The following is a 17,201-nucleotide window of genomic DNA, read 5'->3' on the forward strand; positions in this document are numbered from 1 at the left end:
ACCTATTCAGGGTGTAAATCGTGTTTTTAAGAAGTAACTAAGTAATTAATTACTTTTGAAAATAAGCAATCAGTAAAGTAACGGGATTACTTTTTGGGGGAAGTAATCAGTAATTAGTTACTGATTACTTTTTTCAAGTAACTTGACCAACACTGCCGGTAATGAGGTCTTTAAAACATTTTCTTTACATTTTCACCTTCACACCTCCAACCTGAACAGTGATCCTGAGTGATGTTATGTCCAGGACAAACAGTGGAGAGTGAGGCTGGAGACCTTCTCACCTATAGATGTACGCTTTCTTCATCACAGATTCCATTCTGTCGTTGAACTCAGAGAAAACCATGTACTGAGAGAGGAAAACAGAGGTCAGCCGTTCATCCCGACCACAAAGATCAGCTGTGAACAAAGCAGAAAAACCTTCTGACCTTCAGCAGGCGAGGGAACCTCAGCAGAGAGTTGACTCCAGTGAAGTAGTAAAATACCTCCAAAGGAAACAGGCTGATGATGTCCATCTGCAAAGCACACAGCAAACACTCACCAGGGGGAAACCAAAGGGTTAAAGAAGTTCTAGAGACCTGAATCAATCCGTACTTAATATTCAGGTCTGAATATAAAGTACGGAGACAGCTGAGGTTGTGCTGAGTTTAAAAAAACTGTGTGCACAATGTAAAGACGCAAAAATATCAAAGATGCAGACTCGTTTGTTTTGTTAGGATTCATGAATCTATAGGATTATAACATCTTTTTTCCAGCAGCGTACACATATTTTAGCATCCACATTATGACCATTACCAGATACATCAGCCATCACTAGAGGCCAGATTTTATAAACCGGTTTATATTTATACATCTTATAAACCCACTGGTCCTGTTTTTAAGACTTGTCCATTGGCATCTTAGATTTTTGAAGCCAGACCTCATAAATGTGCTTCATCACTTTTCCCTTGTAATGTGACCACGATTCACAAAATAAAGATCAAGTTTAATGTACTAATATTTAAAACTAGAGACTGAGACTATAAACTGTGTTTACTGAGGTCAGACTTTACATTCGCCCCCTGCTGGACGTTAGAGAGAATGCAGGCTTCCACAGAGAGTTATGGTTTTTATATACAACAGCAGATCCTAAACTTCAGATGAATGCAGCAGTTTTAGAAATATGAAAATCTTTTCTATCCCAGCCGAAGCTTTAGTGACAGCTGTGTTTCTTTGTTATTATTTTTGATCTCATCATTTTAGTTTTTCCTGCTATTTGAAAAAAAGAGAGTTCACTCTATTTAATGAAAGTATTTCAGATTTGGTATGTGGTGTCATATCTGGGGGAAATCCCACTGAAAGTTGAGAAAAGGTCAAAGGGAGAATAACGTTTGTTATTTTAAGTGATTTGATTTGTTTTTTAAAAAGGGAATAGTAAAATGTAAACTCAATTAAAACATAATTTTTTTAAAGTATTCATTGTATTTTCTAACTTCCTGTGGCCCGCTTGCAGTACCTTCACCATCCACCAGGTGGCTCTGGCCCAAAGTTCTCACCTTAAATCTCTCTGTGGTCATGTAGTGCTCTCTCATGTCCTTCTTGTTGCACTGTGGAAAAGAAGTTCCAGATCAAAGGTGTTTGTGAAAGTTTATGAGATAAAATCAAAGTTTTATTTATCGTTTCATTTCTGCTGACCACGATGTCTCCTCCGCGGACAAACTGCAACCTGGGCTGGAAGACGAGGATATCAATGATGTAGATGAGGTCGAAGGTGTAGTCGGCCAGCAGCCACAGGTGGATGTTTTCGGGGGTTTGGTAAGGAAACGCCCAGCGGACGGGGATCAGCCATACGTTCCAGTTCCACGCCGCCACCACGAAGAACAGCCAGATGACGTAGATCAGGTCTATGGGGCAGAAATCCACAGTCAAACGTCTCCCTGACCTCCGTACATGACGGAAAAAGAAGAACCCATAAAAAAACCCTGGTAGCAGCGAGCTGACTATCATTTAACTTCATGTTCTTACTGCAGCGCCACCTGTTAGTGGTGACCTGAACTTCAGATAACCAAGAACCTGATCCTTGTGTAGCGCACCGTAAATTCATCCCCCCAGGTGACAATCTGACCCGGGGGGATGACCTCACCTGACCTCATGTTTCATCTCAAACCAGCTCAGAAACGCTTTCGCCACCAGCGTGACCTTTGCTCACCAGATTTCACTTCCTCTGACTTCGTCCACGTCCCACAAATAAAAATCAAGTTCAATCAAGTTTCGATCCAACCTTAAAACTTTATGGTCAGTGCGTCAAGTGTGACATCATCAGATCCCTGTGACCCCTGATACAGGCACTTACGGTGTTCTGGCCTCTCTGCACCTTCTGAGGTGTCTCCTCCACAGGATACATGAGAGACTGCACAGCTTGTGTTTTACACTTTGCTCCAGAAGGTGCCCTGATGCTGCTGCAGCATCGCCCTCTCACTCGTCTGGGACCCTCTGAGCTCCTCACTGATCTATCTCTGAAAAGATGTTAAAGACCGAGCTGCACCTGCTGGGCCAGAGTTTGAAGATCCAGAGGTGCACGACAAGCTGAAAGGACACCAAAGCAAGGTGCGCACTGCCGTTCAACGGGGAAACAATCTACTTCTTTGTCTCTTGACTCCTCCCTTTAGGGGTCACCACACCAGCTCTGTCACACCAACCCCCTGCAGTCCTCCTTCACTACATCCATGAACCTGCACTGAGGTCTTCCTGGCAGCTCCGTCTTCATCCTCCACCCTCCCTCCTCTGCACATGTCCAAACCATCTGAGCCTCTCTGAGCTGTCCCCCTGATGGACGCTCGCTCCCAATAAACATCTGAACATCTTCACCCGTGTTTGTGTCTGTGCCAACGAATCACAGCAGGTCTCACTGCCATCCTGTAAACCTTCCCTTTCACGCTTGCTTCTCTGCTTCTGTCACAAATTACCCCTGAAACTCATCTCCACCCAACTCCAGAAGCTGAAGCAGTGGGTGAATATGGCTGTCCTGAAAAGTGCGGTGATGGAGAACTCGATTTCTCACCGGTGAACGGGTCGATGCTCGAGGGGAAGCGGAACTCCAGGATGGCTCGGAGCCAGCCAGGCATCGGGGGAAGTTTGGGCAGATTGGGAATTTTGACCTCATATCCCAGAAGCTCAAATTTAAACTCCTTTTCCTCCTCCTTTTCCTCTTCTCCTCCTCCTGCTGCTGTGTCTTTCTTCTCCTCTCCCGGGGGAGGCGGGGGAGGAGGGGGAGGCGGAGCTTTGCTTGGAGCTGTAGGGATCAGACAGGAAGCGCGAGAACATCATTTTGATGGTTTTACACTGATGCAGCTGAAAATCATTCAGTATTTGATGCAAACTGTTTAATCTCATCATTTATTCAAATCCTTCATGCACGAATATTGTTAAACTCATATAATCACTGAGCAAACCACTGCAGCGGCGTTTTGATGCAGGATTTGGTTCTATCTTATCAAAGCTTCTGACTCGACCTGACTCGTGAAACCGGTTTCTACGTACAGGCTGCGGGACTTTCTTCCTCCGATTCGTCCGGGTCGATCAGCCGTTCTTTCTGCCGCTCCGTCCGACCTTTGAACAGTCTGACGAGCTCGTTGAGGCGGTCCTGGACCACCACGCTGCCGACGCTGGTCGCCGACAGCGGACGTGTCCTGCAGGAGGAAGAACGGGAAGGTAAACATGGTGGACAGACAGATGGAAGCAGGGAGTTCATTGTGAGTCTGTGGGGTTTCTCTCACTCGTCGTCTGCAGACAGGTGGTCTCCCTGAGTGGTCCAGACTTTCAAACCGACCCTCAGCAGCTCGGGATCGTCCTCGTCTGCAGACACATCACCTGCAACACTACAGACATCAACACGGACACGTGGAGAGGAAACAATAAGATGTTCCAGCCTGCATTTAGTCCAGATTCAGAATGGCAGAACACATTAAAGCTGTCAGAGACTGATGCTCTTACTGAGGTTAAAGGAAGTCCCTCCATCCAGAACACAGCACGATAAAAAATGCCTCTAAAACGTTAGTGAGCTCAACAAATCAACAACAGCACCAATCACAATACTGAAGAGAGCTCAGTCAAATCAAGAAAGCTCAAACCCAGAAACTGTGAATCATTTTCAACATTTCCAGGAGACGCTTGGTGTTTCAAGGCCCACAGAGAACCCGAAGCTCTTGTGAGTTCAAACACAGACTTCAGACTTGCTTTTATCTTCATCAGACAGGGACCAGACGGGAGTCCTGGACAGAAATTTGTCTGCTCTTTCTCCAGAGAGCCAATCGGGATTAAAATTTGCAATATTAGTGGGCGTGGCCTCTGTGACAGAGGGGGATGGTGAACCCTGAACTGGACCTCTGCACCGTGTTTGTGCTGTTGGAGCCTTTTGCAAAATAATTTTACTCCTTAGACTTCCCCTACACACAATATGTTTACTTTTTGTGTCATAGAGGGTTAAAACGGCAACAATGACATCATGTGACCAATAATATGGCTGCTTTGAGGTCACAGTACTATTGTACTATAGTGAGAAATTCACCAAAAGCGCAGGTGTCCATATGATGCTCACATACCGTCTGTAGAGACAGACAATCTTAAAGATGTGTTTATCGTGGTACAACAGAACATCGCATTGGCCCCTGAATCAACTGATGGTTGTCTAACAGAAAAAAGCTCTTTAAACTGTTGTTAACTGGTCTCAGTGATCAATGACAATAAAGTCAAGACTCTCCACTGACTCATTCAGATAGTAGCCTTAGAATAACTGCCCCAATAACCACCCAAGACGTTACTCACACGGCTGCTGAGCGGCGAGACCAGCTTCTAATTTCGACCAGATTAACAAGTCAGCTTCATTAATGGTTTCAAACACAGTTTCAGATTCACAAAGCTTTTATTCGAGCTCTGTACTCCTACATTTACACTGTCAGAGTCTCTGAAGCTAATCTTCAGTTGTGGCCACACATCTGAAAGCATATTGATTTGCTCTCCTGATATTTAGACTGAACCACTGTGAAAAGTGATTCTAATTTAATTCTTTGGGTTAAAAACTGCTTTAAAGATTTTGGCTTTGTGTAGCTCCGTTTTATTTTTACTCCACCGAGACGTCATCTGAACATACGACTTACCTCAAAGACCATCGGAGGCCGATACTGCACAGGAAGATTTGGGATGAAGACCCTTCAAGCAGAGCAACCGTGCATTGCTCTGCTTGTCAATACTGACAAAGTTGTGTATATTGTAGTGTGTATTGACCAGCAGTGTTTGTTACTACTGGTCAGTTACAAATATTCTTTGCTCCCATTGGTGCCTGCTTTCATTAAAGTTGCGAGAATATTGACTTAGGACCCGCCCACTGCGTGTTTATTCCGTCTCTTGTTGCTACACGTCGAGGAATTTCATTGATATCTGAAGATTTCTGGTTATCTTTGAGATCAGCAGATACAAAAATACCACCTACTGGCCAATCGGATCTCTGGAAAAGCACGTCTCCATTCCTGTAAAATTCCTTGGATGTTTGTGTGCTGAAGGTTAACTGGGTTAACTTATGGAGCTGAAGACCACCTTCAGGTGACCTCTGACCCTGACAGTGATAACATGGGTATGTCAAACGTCCTTTGGTGTGCAGGCCTCTGAACATGGAGATATGAATCAGTTCAAACAGTTTCAGAAAGGATGGAGCTAAAGAAAGATTTAAGGAAACCATTTACATTGATTTTAACTCAGAGTTGTGTTTTTAATCATATTTGGAGCTGTTAGATGTTTCGCTCAGCAACTTTTAGCAGGACAAGAACAACCATGAAAGGATGCAGAGTTGGACATGAAGACAGGATAACACAGACATTAAACATGGATGCTTTCATACGTTTACATGTCTTAGCGTGGTAACAGCGCCCCCTGAAGGCCGTGAGCAGCAGCATACACGTTGTGTGTTACCTGAGCTCTGGGGCTGTGAGATTGTTCGGTTCTGGTTCTGGGGTGGTGATAATCTGGGGGATGTTCAGACCTTTCCCTTCCATCACATCCATCGCCTCCACCTTCAGCTCTGAAGCTTCAGCCAAACGTTTACTGCAGTTTTCTGAGGACCAGAAAATAAATGCAGTTGGACTTCAGGCGACGTCTTCCTACACGAATCAACTCGCCCTCAACTGAACCGCATTTCAGGTCGACGTGTTAAACTGCTGTTTCCAAAGCACCAGCGCAACTTTAAACTTCTGCTTTCATTTATTTGTAGATGATAAAATGCTGATTGTTGCCTCTGGACACATCCAGAGAAAAAAACAAAAAGAACTGATGAGGTTTTATGGTAAGAAAAATGTGTATTTAAATAAATATATTAATTTTTATACGTTTATGGGCCAAGTGTGTTCTCCAGTTTACAGATGTGTGGTGTTTACAAGAGTTATTCAGCATTAAATATGTAAAACTGTCTGGAAATAACCCCAAATCCACAGAAGCCCCCCTGCATTTAATGTTACCAGCTCGATAAATGGCCTCTCTTATTCTAACAGGTCACAGAAAATATGATGCAGGTAAAGTCACAGAGTTTCTCTTCAGTCTTAAATGAGAATCACAGGACTGAAGTCCAGTTTTGATTTCCTGTGTCCACATAAATGGAGCAAAAACTGATTCATGCTTGCTTAAATATTTCGGCCTCGACAGGAAATCTGCATCACGCTGCTTCGTGAAAAATCCATCACCAGGGGCAACAACGTGGCAGATAAAGAACTCTTCAGTAACAAATCCCATCACACAGACTATCGCGAGGTAAACATGGAGATTCTGTTGCCCAGTTTTGTTGGTGATTCAGCTCTAAACGACTCATTAAAAAAAGCAAAGGGACAAGCACACAGCCTACAGCAGCTCAGACATCCACCTCCTCCTGATTACCTGTGGCGTGCTTAGCTGGCAGCTGATGGTGAAGCACAGCGGAGCTGCAGAGCATGATGGGAGTGAGGATGAGGGGGAAATGGAACGTTCGGAGGCACTGGAAGTGTGTTTGTTTGGTTTGGCACTTCAAAGGTTTCGATCTACACAGATTATCTAGTCTATAATCTATAAGGTGTCTCTAGGAGTCTGCTGGAGGGGGGTGGGGGTTACGGCTGCTAAGGATCCTGGGACTTGGAGTTAAGGCCCCTGAAGCGGCTGTAGATGCTCATACAGCACTGCTGCGCCTGCTTGGTGAGCTGCAACAGCTCCTGGGTCAGCTGGGCGAGCTCTGGCGGTGGTGCCGGCACGGACAGCGTGGGAGGGGTGAGGTTATGGTTACGCATCAGCTTTGTGCAGCTCTCCAGGCACTCGGCAGCATGAGGGAATCGAAGCAGAAAGCTCTTTATCGGAGAGCAAATGTCAGGAACTAGACAGAGAAACAGCAGTGAGAAGGGTTAGCGTTAGGGTCCTAAAACCGGACCAGTGAAGGTAACGAAGGGCAAAGAAATCCATGAAGAGAGCAGTCGGAACAAGAGAAACAAGAAGACCGAACAGATAAAACCTGATTTTGCAGTCTCACCTCCACATCCACCTTCTTCTGCTTCTGCTGTGCTGGTCTGAGAATTAAGAAGAAAACAATTATTAAAAACAAGATATAACTGTCAATCCGTCCTGCAGTCACAGGAACATGGTTGAAATTTCCTTAGAAAGCCAGTGAGTGATTCTCAAGTAGAGATGCTCTTTTCCAACTGTTTCCAAGGAACCACAGGAATTGGATTTATCACCGACGTCCACACGAGCTAAAGACCTTTAACACCAACAGACTGATCTCCACGACAGCTTAGCCAGCTCGGTCCTCTGATGGAGACCACTCAATACACTGAAAGCTCAGGACAAAGTCAAGCAGCTGGAACTCCTTTCTGACAATATCTGGGATAATCAGAAGAAATTAATCAGAGATTAACTCTTCGAAGTACGTATAATTCAGGTTGTAGAGTGCTGGTTTAGGAAGTGAGAACATACCAAAAAAATTAAGACCAATAAATAACAGTGCCAGTGGTATCTGGCACCAGGTCAGCAGATCTTTCAAGTCCAGAACTTTTTCTAATGTGTCCTCCAATAATAAGTTCTTCAAGTTCCTAGATTGTCTCTTTGACTTTCACCAGGTTCTTCCTCTTGCTCTCTGGGAAAGAAGCCACAAAGATTCAGAGCCACTTTGACTCGGTCTTTTGTACATTCCTCAGGTTCTCAGCTACACCTCCCTCTGTACTCTTCCACCTTCAAGCTCATGGAGGGACACCGATTCATTCCCAACCAGTCGAGAGACAATCTCTCCAGCTTGTGTTGGTTCTACCTCACATGGGGTCTCCTCCTGGTTCGACATGCAGCAGGCGTGCAGGAGACATCCTGGGCAAATGATGAACCACTGCAGGTGGCTCCTTTTCAGTGTGTAGGAGTGATGGCTCTACTCTAAATGAGTTCCTCCCCTTCCTCTAAAGGAGAGTCCAGAGTCCCTTCAGGAGAAGCTCGAGGAGTGTCCTCGATCTCATTCTTTGGGCCACTACCTCATGACTAGGGATGTGTACCGGTATCCGGTGCCATAATGGCACCGGTTCTGACATAAACGGTAGTAACCAGACCGAAAAGCAGCGCACATTTCAGTGCTTTATTTCGGTCCTTTTTTTTTTTTTTACTGAGATGTCACACACTTTGGATTCTAGCCAATCATTTTACCTTTGCAAGCGTAGTAGGCGGGGCCAGGTACGTACGTTCTTTTAGAGCAGATTAAAAATGCCCAAGGCGAAGCGGTCAAAGTCTGGCTGTACTTCACAGCAAAATATGCAAACTCAGCAGCAGCAAGTGCTTTAAGCTGATACTGTGATGCTGTCAAAGGAGGTAACACCTCAAATCTGATGAAACACCTGGCGACGCATAGAGTTTTTTTAAAGCCGAGAAATATGCCGTATTTGATAGCTTGCTGCGAGACCTCACACATCTACTGCGGGTGTGGTGCCTGTTATCGGTCCCGGAGTTAGCAACATCCCCCAAGAACCCGAAGAGGAGAGTCCTGCCCCCTAGCCCTGCCAGTGTAGCAGAATGATGAGGATGATGATGCAGCAGCAGCCGTTCTTCTCTGCGTGAGTAGCTTCATGTTGTTCGTGTGTAATTTACGTTGAGTAGGCTAACCACGTTATTACATTAATGCATGTAAGGTGAACTAGCAAACACAGACGTAGTTACTGTACATGCGGCTGTCTTCTTGTTTGATGGCAGATACTCCCTTCACCTTGGCCAAAAAGGCTAAAATGACCAAAGAAAAAGTGGAAAACAGCTAAACATGAGAGGTTTTTGGACAAAGTTTGTGTTTTTTCCATTGTTTAAGCACTGCTTCCAGCCAAGAGTGATGCCATATATGCCCCATAGCTGCAGAAAAGGCTAACATGGTTATCTTTTTACAAAAAGACAGCTAAACATGAGAGGTTTTTGGACAAAGTGTGTGTTCTCCATTCTTTAAGCACCGGCACCGTTTCAAAAGTACCGGTTTAGTACTGGTATCGGATAAAACCTAAATGATACCCATCCCTACTCATGACCAAAGGTGAGGGTAGGAAACTAGATCAAACAGCCCTTCTGTCAATCTACCGCTCACCTGTCAACATACTCGAACTCTTCTGCTTGGCTCAAACTACCATCTACTGAAGCAGAATCCAGGAGACCATCACCTGATCCGTGGTAGTGGGTGGAGTTTCTGGAGGCAGTGGCTCAGGTTGTTGGGAGACTGGTTCTGCATCTGTTGAAGGAGTGGCTTCCTCTGGTGCTTCAGATTCAGTGGGTGGAGTTGGGGGCTTGTGGGTTTCGTCTGGAGCAGGCTCCACCTTTTCCACTTGAGTTGTTGCTTTGATTTCATCTTCAGCTGGGCAGACGTCTACCATGCACCTGGTGAAGAGGAGCAGCCGTCATTAACATCATAGAAGAGCGAACCAGACCTCCACAAAAGCTGCAGAGCTGATCCTTCCACTGACATCATCTGCACTGACAAGCAACAATTCACAGCAACGTTCATGTCAGAGTTTACAGTGTGAGGTGAATATCTCAGTGAGTTTCCTATGAGAAGCACGTGGGCACAGGAAAACTTACAATTGCAATGTAAGTGGCTTCTGTTTGAGGTATAATCTACTGTGGAAGGATCTGATAGGGAAATACTGACATTTGTACTCTTGGGTCCTGTTTTTCTAAATTATGAGACAAAATGTTTGCAACTGGTCAAACATTCAGACATAAGGTTGTACCCTGAACCCCATGGGGCAAATATCTGAGGTGAGATCTTTTCTCATTTTTGCCGTTCACTGGATAACGTTGTTATTATGGGTAAGTGTGTACAGAGGACACAAATCGCAAATTCTTTCTAGAAATGGTGAGCCAGTTTAGTTTGGTTTATTTTGTTAATTGTTGGCGGTTATATTAGAAATAACAGGATGCTGTCAACATTATTTGGGAACATCAATATAATCGATTACAATACCTGCCCTGTTCAAGCAACATTGCTAAAGAAGACAACACTGGGCTGTGTCTGGGCCTGTTAGTATTTTTTTGTTCTAAGTAATCAAGGTAATCGATTATACAAAGCAAAATGTGCCCTCTTGGCTGTATATTGGACTGAATCTTCAACTATAGTTAACCATAATGAAGCCACCAGAAGCAGGTGAAACACAGTAGCTGGCTGACAAAAACAGAACTGCTTTATTCTGTGTGGTTATACCGCCTATAAAAAAATCCAACCTACCTTTTGAGATCTGCCCTGATTCACAGAAGAAAAGTAGGCAAGACGCAGCAGAAAATAAAGGTAAATGTAATCAATGGAAAAACTGAAAAAAGCAACTTCTACAGAAGTAGTGCATAGTAAACGTCTGGGCATAAAAACTATTTGAACCAAAGTCCTGCCCTGATTTCTGGATAACCATAAACTCTGAAAGCCCCTCTATACATACAACAAAGGAAACATCTAACGACAGAAAGTTAGTTGTTGGAGACCAAAGAGAGCTTTACCAGGAGACTCCACGTGAACCCATAATGCCAGTTTGCTGAAGTCAGGCCTTTGTCAGCGTAACGAAACAAGTACAACATGCAGTGAAATGTGTTGCGTCCGAGCTGCAGACGTAGCCACGCCATTCCAGGGCATTCGTGGCGATCGTGGCTCAAGAGTTGGGAGTTCGCCTTGTAATCGGAAGGTTGCCGGTTCGAGCCCCGGCTCGGACAGTCTCGGTCGTTGTGTCCTTGGGCAAGACACTTCACCCGTTGCCTACTGGTGGTGGTCAGAGGGCCCGGTGGCGCCAGTGTCCGGCAGCCTCACCTCTGTCAGTGCGCCCCAGGGTGGCTGTGGCTACATGTAGCTGCCATCACCAGTGTGTGAATGTGTGTGTGAATGGGTGGATGACTGGATGTGTAAAGCGCTTTGGGGTCCTTAGGGACTAGAAAAGCGCTATATAAATACAGGCCATTTACCATTCCTTTGGACCTAGCCAGGACCCTTACTGGATACTTGGAAGGAATCAAACTTACCATTACACTATCCAGCTGCCAAAAGCTTGCCCATTGTCTGCTTATCAAACCCCAGGATTGAACCAGGGACCTTTAGATCTACGGTGTAACGCTCTCCCAACTGAGCTACTTCGGCTGGCTGTGTCTGACATTCACCGTTAACAACAGGAATCAGCTTCTTAGGTTAAATCTGTGGTGTGAGGTGGTGTTGTTCAAAGTCTGGCCTGCTGTGCTTTTTGGGGCCGAGCTGTTATGACAGCTGGCTACGGTGGTGCACATTAGGTTTGAACTTTTTATAAATATGCATTTATGTACAGGTGTCACTGATATGACACATTTAAAATGTTTTAACAGAAGCACTGTATGGCCAAAACACATGTAGGAAATTAAACAATGTGTAGGGTGGACGTCATCAGTGACCCATCATAGGAAGGGCTGGATTTTGTTTTAACTACATGGCAAATTTTAAAAAAGTCTCTAACATTCATCTTGGGTATACAGTTTAATTCAATTCAATTTTATTTATGTAGCACCAAATCACAACACCAGTTACCTCAAGGCGCTGAAAGTTTAGTTTAACAACCGAATGACAACTTGAAGATTTGAAATGACCATTTCTCGTTAGGTCTTATTCATTGGCGCTAGAAAGGAGCCAAATAAAACCGGGTAGTGTTTTATTTGGCCAACCAATTCCTGCAAATACATTGGACTCTTTAGTACCCAGGCAACATTAGTGCTATGGAAAAGTAAACGAGCTGTGAACCAAGTTTGTGGAAAAAGCTATGGGAGAACTGACTGCACGGCCCTCTGGTTTTATCCTTCAGGATGTTCTCCAAGTGACAAAACTGATTTCAGCTCCTAGTGCAGCGAGTCAAGTTCGAACAAACACCTTCTGTTAAAAAGAAGAGATGCCAGCCAGGAACAGGGCAGGACTTCAGTTTGCTCTAAAAAGATGTAAAAGGTTTAAAGCTTCATAAATCTGATAATGCCAGCAGGCACGTCAGCCTCTTAGTGCACACTTGTGTGTGCAAACTATTTGAGTATCTTTTAGTTTCTTACTCTACAAGCAGACCAAATTCTATGACCAAACTTACTGCTCAGATTTAGTCTCTTCCTCAACAGTGGTCTTGATTTTATCTTCCTCTGTCACTTTATTTTCCTCAGGACTCTGATTCTCTGTGCTGTCTTCACTGTCCTCCTGCAGGTTTTGTAACCTGAACAGTGTGCAGCAAATGTTAAATAAGATGGAGAGTCCCAGTCAGACACCTGAGACAGCTGAGCTCATCTTTCAACCATTCTGAAGCTAAAGGCGGTAGCGACAGAGCTAAGCAGAGAGCAGCGAAGGTGAAGATGAAGCCTGCTGTTAAACTAAAGAGGCTAGGCCAGCCGAAACTGTCCACAAACTACACTACTGTTATCCATGGACACATGGATATGCACACAGCAAACCTTTGGAGGCCTTATGTTGAAAATGTTGATAAAATATTTCATAACTCTACAAGAACAGAAACAAGTCGCACAGAGCGACAGCAGCGATCTCAAATCAATTTTCTATCAATTTAAAGAAAAACAGGCTGAATCCAACAATAACGCTTCCTATTCCAACAGCCTGTTCTTTGAATGGGACCTGAATGTATAGTATTTTTACGATTTCGTGCTCTTCTAATTATTTTAGATGTTCTCATAATTATAACATATAGAAGTTGGAATTTTTCAGGGTTTTATTTTTTTTGACATTTAATAACTAGTCGACTGGTTTGCGGAACCTGGCTGATGTGGAAGGTCAGTGTTCAGGGAAGGATCTTACAGATGGCGTGACATAAAAACAGCTGTTATGAATGACACTCATGGTGTATAAACCGACATCAGGGGTCTGTATGACCTGTATGTCCTGTACAGTGACATTGATGCCATACTCCTTGGCTTTGTGTTGTTACATGACTTACTGTTGGCTAAGGTCAGTACAGTATAACGTTACATGTAGTACTAGTTAGTGTTAGCAGTTGTTTTTAACTTAGATGTAGCCAACTAGCCAATAAGCATTTACATTCCAGCGATTTTCTCAAGTAGTAATTTGAGGACACTACAGTTAGCTAGCTAGCTAACTTAGCTATGTAAGCTATCTACAGAAATATGTTAGCTGTGTTATTAGCTAAATATAACACTATTAGCTAAATATGTTAGCTAATGTTAGCTGATAAAGTAACTTAGAAAAACCTAATTTATCTGCACAGACAGCCCTGGGAGTGAGGTGTGTGAGGTAGCTTACAAATCTTTAAGACTAACAAGTAAGATAGTGTTTGCTTATATTAGCCAAGATTGACAGCTTTCAATCAAAGAGCCCCCATCAATAAAATGCTCTGCTGACGATAATCCTCATTTCCCCACACTTCAATTTGGCTAGACAGCATTCATTAGATAAAAAAGATTTTTTTCTAGTTATTGTTATCTAATGTTGCTAGCTAATGTGGCATCCTTTGATTTGAGTGCAATCAAAGATGAGAGAAACCAGCCTGTTGTTAAAGGCAGCAAAGAGAGCTGGGAAATTTCTCTTTTCATGAAAACGTACATGTTACTGATAGAAGTTCAGCAGTAGCATGTAAGTTATTTAACATACTGTTCAACCCAACACTTGGAATATAAAGTGCTATGTGGATTGTGTTTGAGATAAGAACATTGTCTCACCTGTCCCATCACTTTCAGGTGATATAAAAGCTGCAGCAGCCTAAGCTAGGAGCACAAAAGCAGCATGTAAGACCCACAGCATTGTTATTTGGGCTTCACCAAAGGAAACTTACTCTGGATCATCCTCATTTTCTTCTTCCAGGATATTGGGCAGCCTGTTCAAAGCAAACAGGAGCAATTCGAGGTTTCAGGTCACGTTGGACTGTTTTCTGTTTACCATACTACTGCTCAGATGTTTGAGATACTACAAGGATCTTTTTTTGATAAATCCCAATAAGCTCATAGGTTAGAGCACTTTGCCATGGCGCTGCTCATGCGTGATGTTTTGAATTGATGTTACTTACTGTTCATTGGACTCTGGTAGTGTTTCTATTACAATCTTAGCTGAATGCTCCACCTCGAGCTGGCGGACTGCCTCCTCCGCTGCCTTTCTGGCCATCTCCTCAGCCACACGAGCTGCCTCCAGACGCTCCTGCTGCAGCCTGTAACAAGATCAATCAATAGTCATGGATAGAAGAATTTATGTGACTTAAATAACAAAGACATCTTGCTAAAATTGCTACCCAAGAACGCCCAAGAGACATCATCATCATCATCATCATCATCCTTATTGCACATATGAGACAAAAGACTGAGGCTAACCTTTCCTCCATGTGAGCTAGGACTGCCTCTCCAGCCTCCTTTTTGATGCTGTCAATCAGTGGACTCAACTCATCCACCTGTGATTCTGCATCTCCAGTCTGCAACCAGCCATGATTTTAGTTACGTAGCAACAGTTCACTCGAGCAGTCATCAGTCACCTAATGAACTCTGGTAGCACCATGATAACATTTACACAAGGCCTTTGTTAGTATTACCTTATCCTTCCCCATAGTGCTGAGACTGGAGTCTGATTCTGAAAACATTGTCAGACATAAACCGGTCCATGGCGCAAAAAAGGTTGGGGACTGCTGTCATATATCACACTATTTACCACAGTGTTTACAGTTCTCCTGCCATTTCACTTTTGCCATGGTACTGGAATACTGGTATCCTGGGTCTGCAAAACATACTATGGTACAACCAGTACTACAGTGGTATTTGAAGTGCTGCAGTACCTAAAGTGCTTACTAAATAACTTATTCTGGTAGTACCAGTTTCCCACTGAAAGTGTTAATTCAAAAATGACCGTGGTAACATTTAGATGGCCACAGTACCAGCACTAGTATTAACACTTATCCTTCCAAATGCCACTGGGGTTATTGGACCCTTGTTCTTAAGGACAAAAGTTTATACACCATCTACAATCTTTACTACAGTGGTAATAGAAGTGCTGCCATTATTTTGGTGCTACCATAGTAGAGTGCCCTGTAGTTACTGTGAAACCATAATACCAAACATGGTACCATATAAATAGACAGTGCCTACACTGGTACTACCATGTTGATTGTCCCATGGCATTGGGATACTGATATCCTGAAGGACATGTACTGGTAACTGAAGTGCTGTCATGCCTTTCTGGGACTACGACTGCAGAGCTGCTATCATACCACTCTTCCACATGGGTTAGTACCATGTTAGTACCATGTTACCTGTGGCAGAACTACAATTTGATTTAAAATACTTATGTTCATAGTGAGCATATTACATTGGTGTGGCTCAGAGCTGTGTGTTACAATCATGCGGTCAGGTCAGGCTCACCTCCTTTTTGGATGGCTTCACATCCTCTTTCTTCTCCAGCTGTGGCTCTTCCTTCACCTCCGGCTTTGTTTCCTTGACTTCTTCCTGTTCAATGTCCTCCAGCACCAGGTCTGTGTTCTTCTGTATGATACTGACTGAATGGCACATGGCAGGAAGAACAGGGCTGAAGACTTTCTCTATATTTATGTGTTTAGAAGTCTCCAAGAAGGTGCAGTAAAAGCTGGAGTATTCATTTAAAAGGTTGTAATAAGAAACATACATTAATCTAGTAATCCTAACAGATGGCTAGTATGAAACTTTTGCTTTAAAAAGGTTAAAGTCAAGAAATGGACTGTGTTTGGGGTAATTCAGGTAATTCATACTGAGTAACTGCATTTTCATTTGATTTAGATGTGCGGGTTTAATTATTAGAACGTCTAGATTTTCAAACGGCTCCTTTTGGTCCATATTGTGAAGTATTTAAGCACCTGCTACTTAACTGGCATGTCTGAAATAAATATTTTAATTGAAGAATTTAGAAATAAATGTGCTTTGAGTCCTAAAAAAGCTTAAGTTGCTAGAAATGATTAGATTTTTGAACAGTTGATAACTGATTGATTGGTTGGTTGGTTGATAGGTCTATTGCCCTTTTCAGGTTTATAACAACAACACAACAGACACCTTTTTTCCAAATAATGTCTTTATTATAATAAATATTAAGCAAAAGGCTTCCTTTGTAGTCGTCTGCAATGATTTAGCAAAAACCTTCAAAGGGGACCAGTTGTGCTTTACCTCAGTTTCTGGCTGGTATCATTTTAATATGAATAAACATATTTATGTTTATTTGTATTCAAAGACTATGCAGAAGTCACTTGCTACAGGAACAGCACCCTCATGACGTACAGGCAGTACATCTCAAAAACACAAGGTGCTGCCCCTCTGTAGGCTTCCATAAGTCAGGCAATCAGAAGGCATTGGGCTTTTAGAGATGGGTACCTTGAAGAGACGGGAGCTAAAGCAGCTAGTTTCAGACAGGAAACTACATAAAGGGGCAATATACGATAAATAAGAATTATTTTCACCTGAGAATCTTGCCAAGTTACTCTGGTTTAGTTCCAGGATTAAAAGATTAAAGAGCTGGAAATGAGAACAACTGGTCCCCTTTACCAAGCAAGCAGTTGACGTGGACTACCAGCAATCCAGAGTTCCCAGTATGAAGGGGCACCAAAGGCTTGAACTTTAAACAGAGCATAGCAATAAAGACTTCCTAATCATAACTGGTGTTCATTAAAGGGGACATATTCTGCTTTTTGTTTGTTTTCCTTCAAATATCTCCTGTTCAGATGGTGGAAGTTCATATTAAACATGGGCAAAGAGTGAGATTA

General features: G+C 43.4%; 1 protein-coding gene across 1 annotated transcript in view; it reads right to left on the reverse strand.

The window, feature by feature from the left end:
• cngb1a (cyclic nucleotide gated channel subunit beta 1a) overlaps window positions 1–17,201 on the reverse strand; it is a 34,856-nt gene that overhangs the window by 6,539 nt on the left and 11,116 nt on the right. Inside the window, exons 16-31 of the mRNA XM_013909104.1 lie at window positions 15,838–15,971; window positions 14,800–14,897; window positions 14,502–14,639; window positions 14,271–14,312; window positions 12,567–12,686; window positions 10,718–10,732; window positions 9,657–9,870; window positions 7,514–7,550; window positions 5,941–6,082; window positions 3,753–3,854; window positions 3,517–3,665; window positions 3,038–3,268; window positions 1,672–1,880; window positions 1,533–1,583; window positions 426–512; window positions 282–346 (exon numbers count right to left, since the gene is read on the reverse strand). Of these exons, the coding sequence (XP_013764558.1) occupies window positions 282–346; window positions 426–512; window positions 1,533–1,583; window positions 1,672–1,880; window positions 3,038–3,268; window positions 3,517–3,665; window positions 3,753–3,854; window positions 5,941–6,082; window positions 7,514–7,550; window positions 9,657–9,870; window positions 10,718–10,732; window positions 12,567–12,686; window positions 14,271–14,312; window positions 14,502–14,639; window positions 14,800–14,897; window positions 15,838–15,971 (1,834 nt within the window). The remainder of the gene's footprint in view (window positions 1–281; window positions 347–425; window positions 513–1,532; window positions 1,584–1,671; window positions 1,881–3,037; window positions 3,269–3,516; window positions 3,666–3,752; window positions 3,855–5,940; window positions 6,083–7,513; window positions 7,551–9,656; window positions 9,871–10,717; window positions 10,733–12,566; window positions 12,687–14,270; window positions 14,313–14,501; window positions 14,640–14,799; window positions 14,898–15,837; window positions 15,972–17,201) is intronic.

The sequence above is a fragment of the Pundamilia nyererei genome, unplaced genomic scaffold, assembly GCF_000239375.1.
Source record: "Pundamilia nyererei isolate P.nyererei 1_Seehausen unplaced genomic scaffold, PunNye1.0 scaffold00019, whole genome shotgun sequence".
Classification (NCBI taxonomy): Eukaryota; Metazoa; Chordata; class Actinopteri; order Cichliformes; family Cichlidae; genus Pundamilia; species Pundamilia nyererei.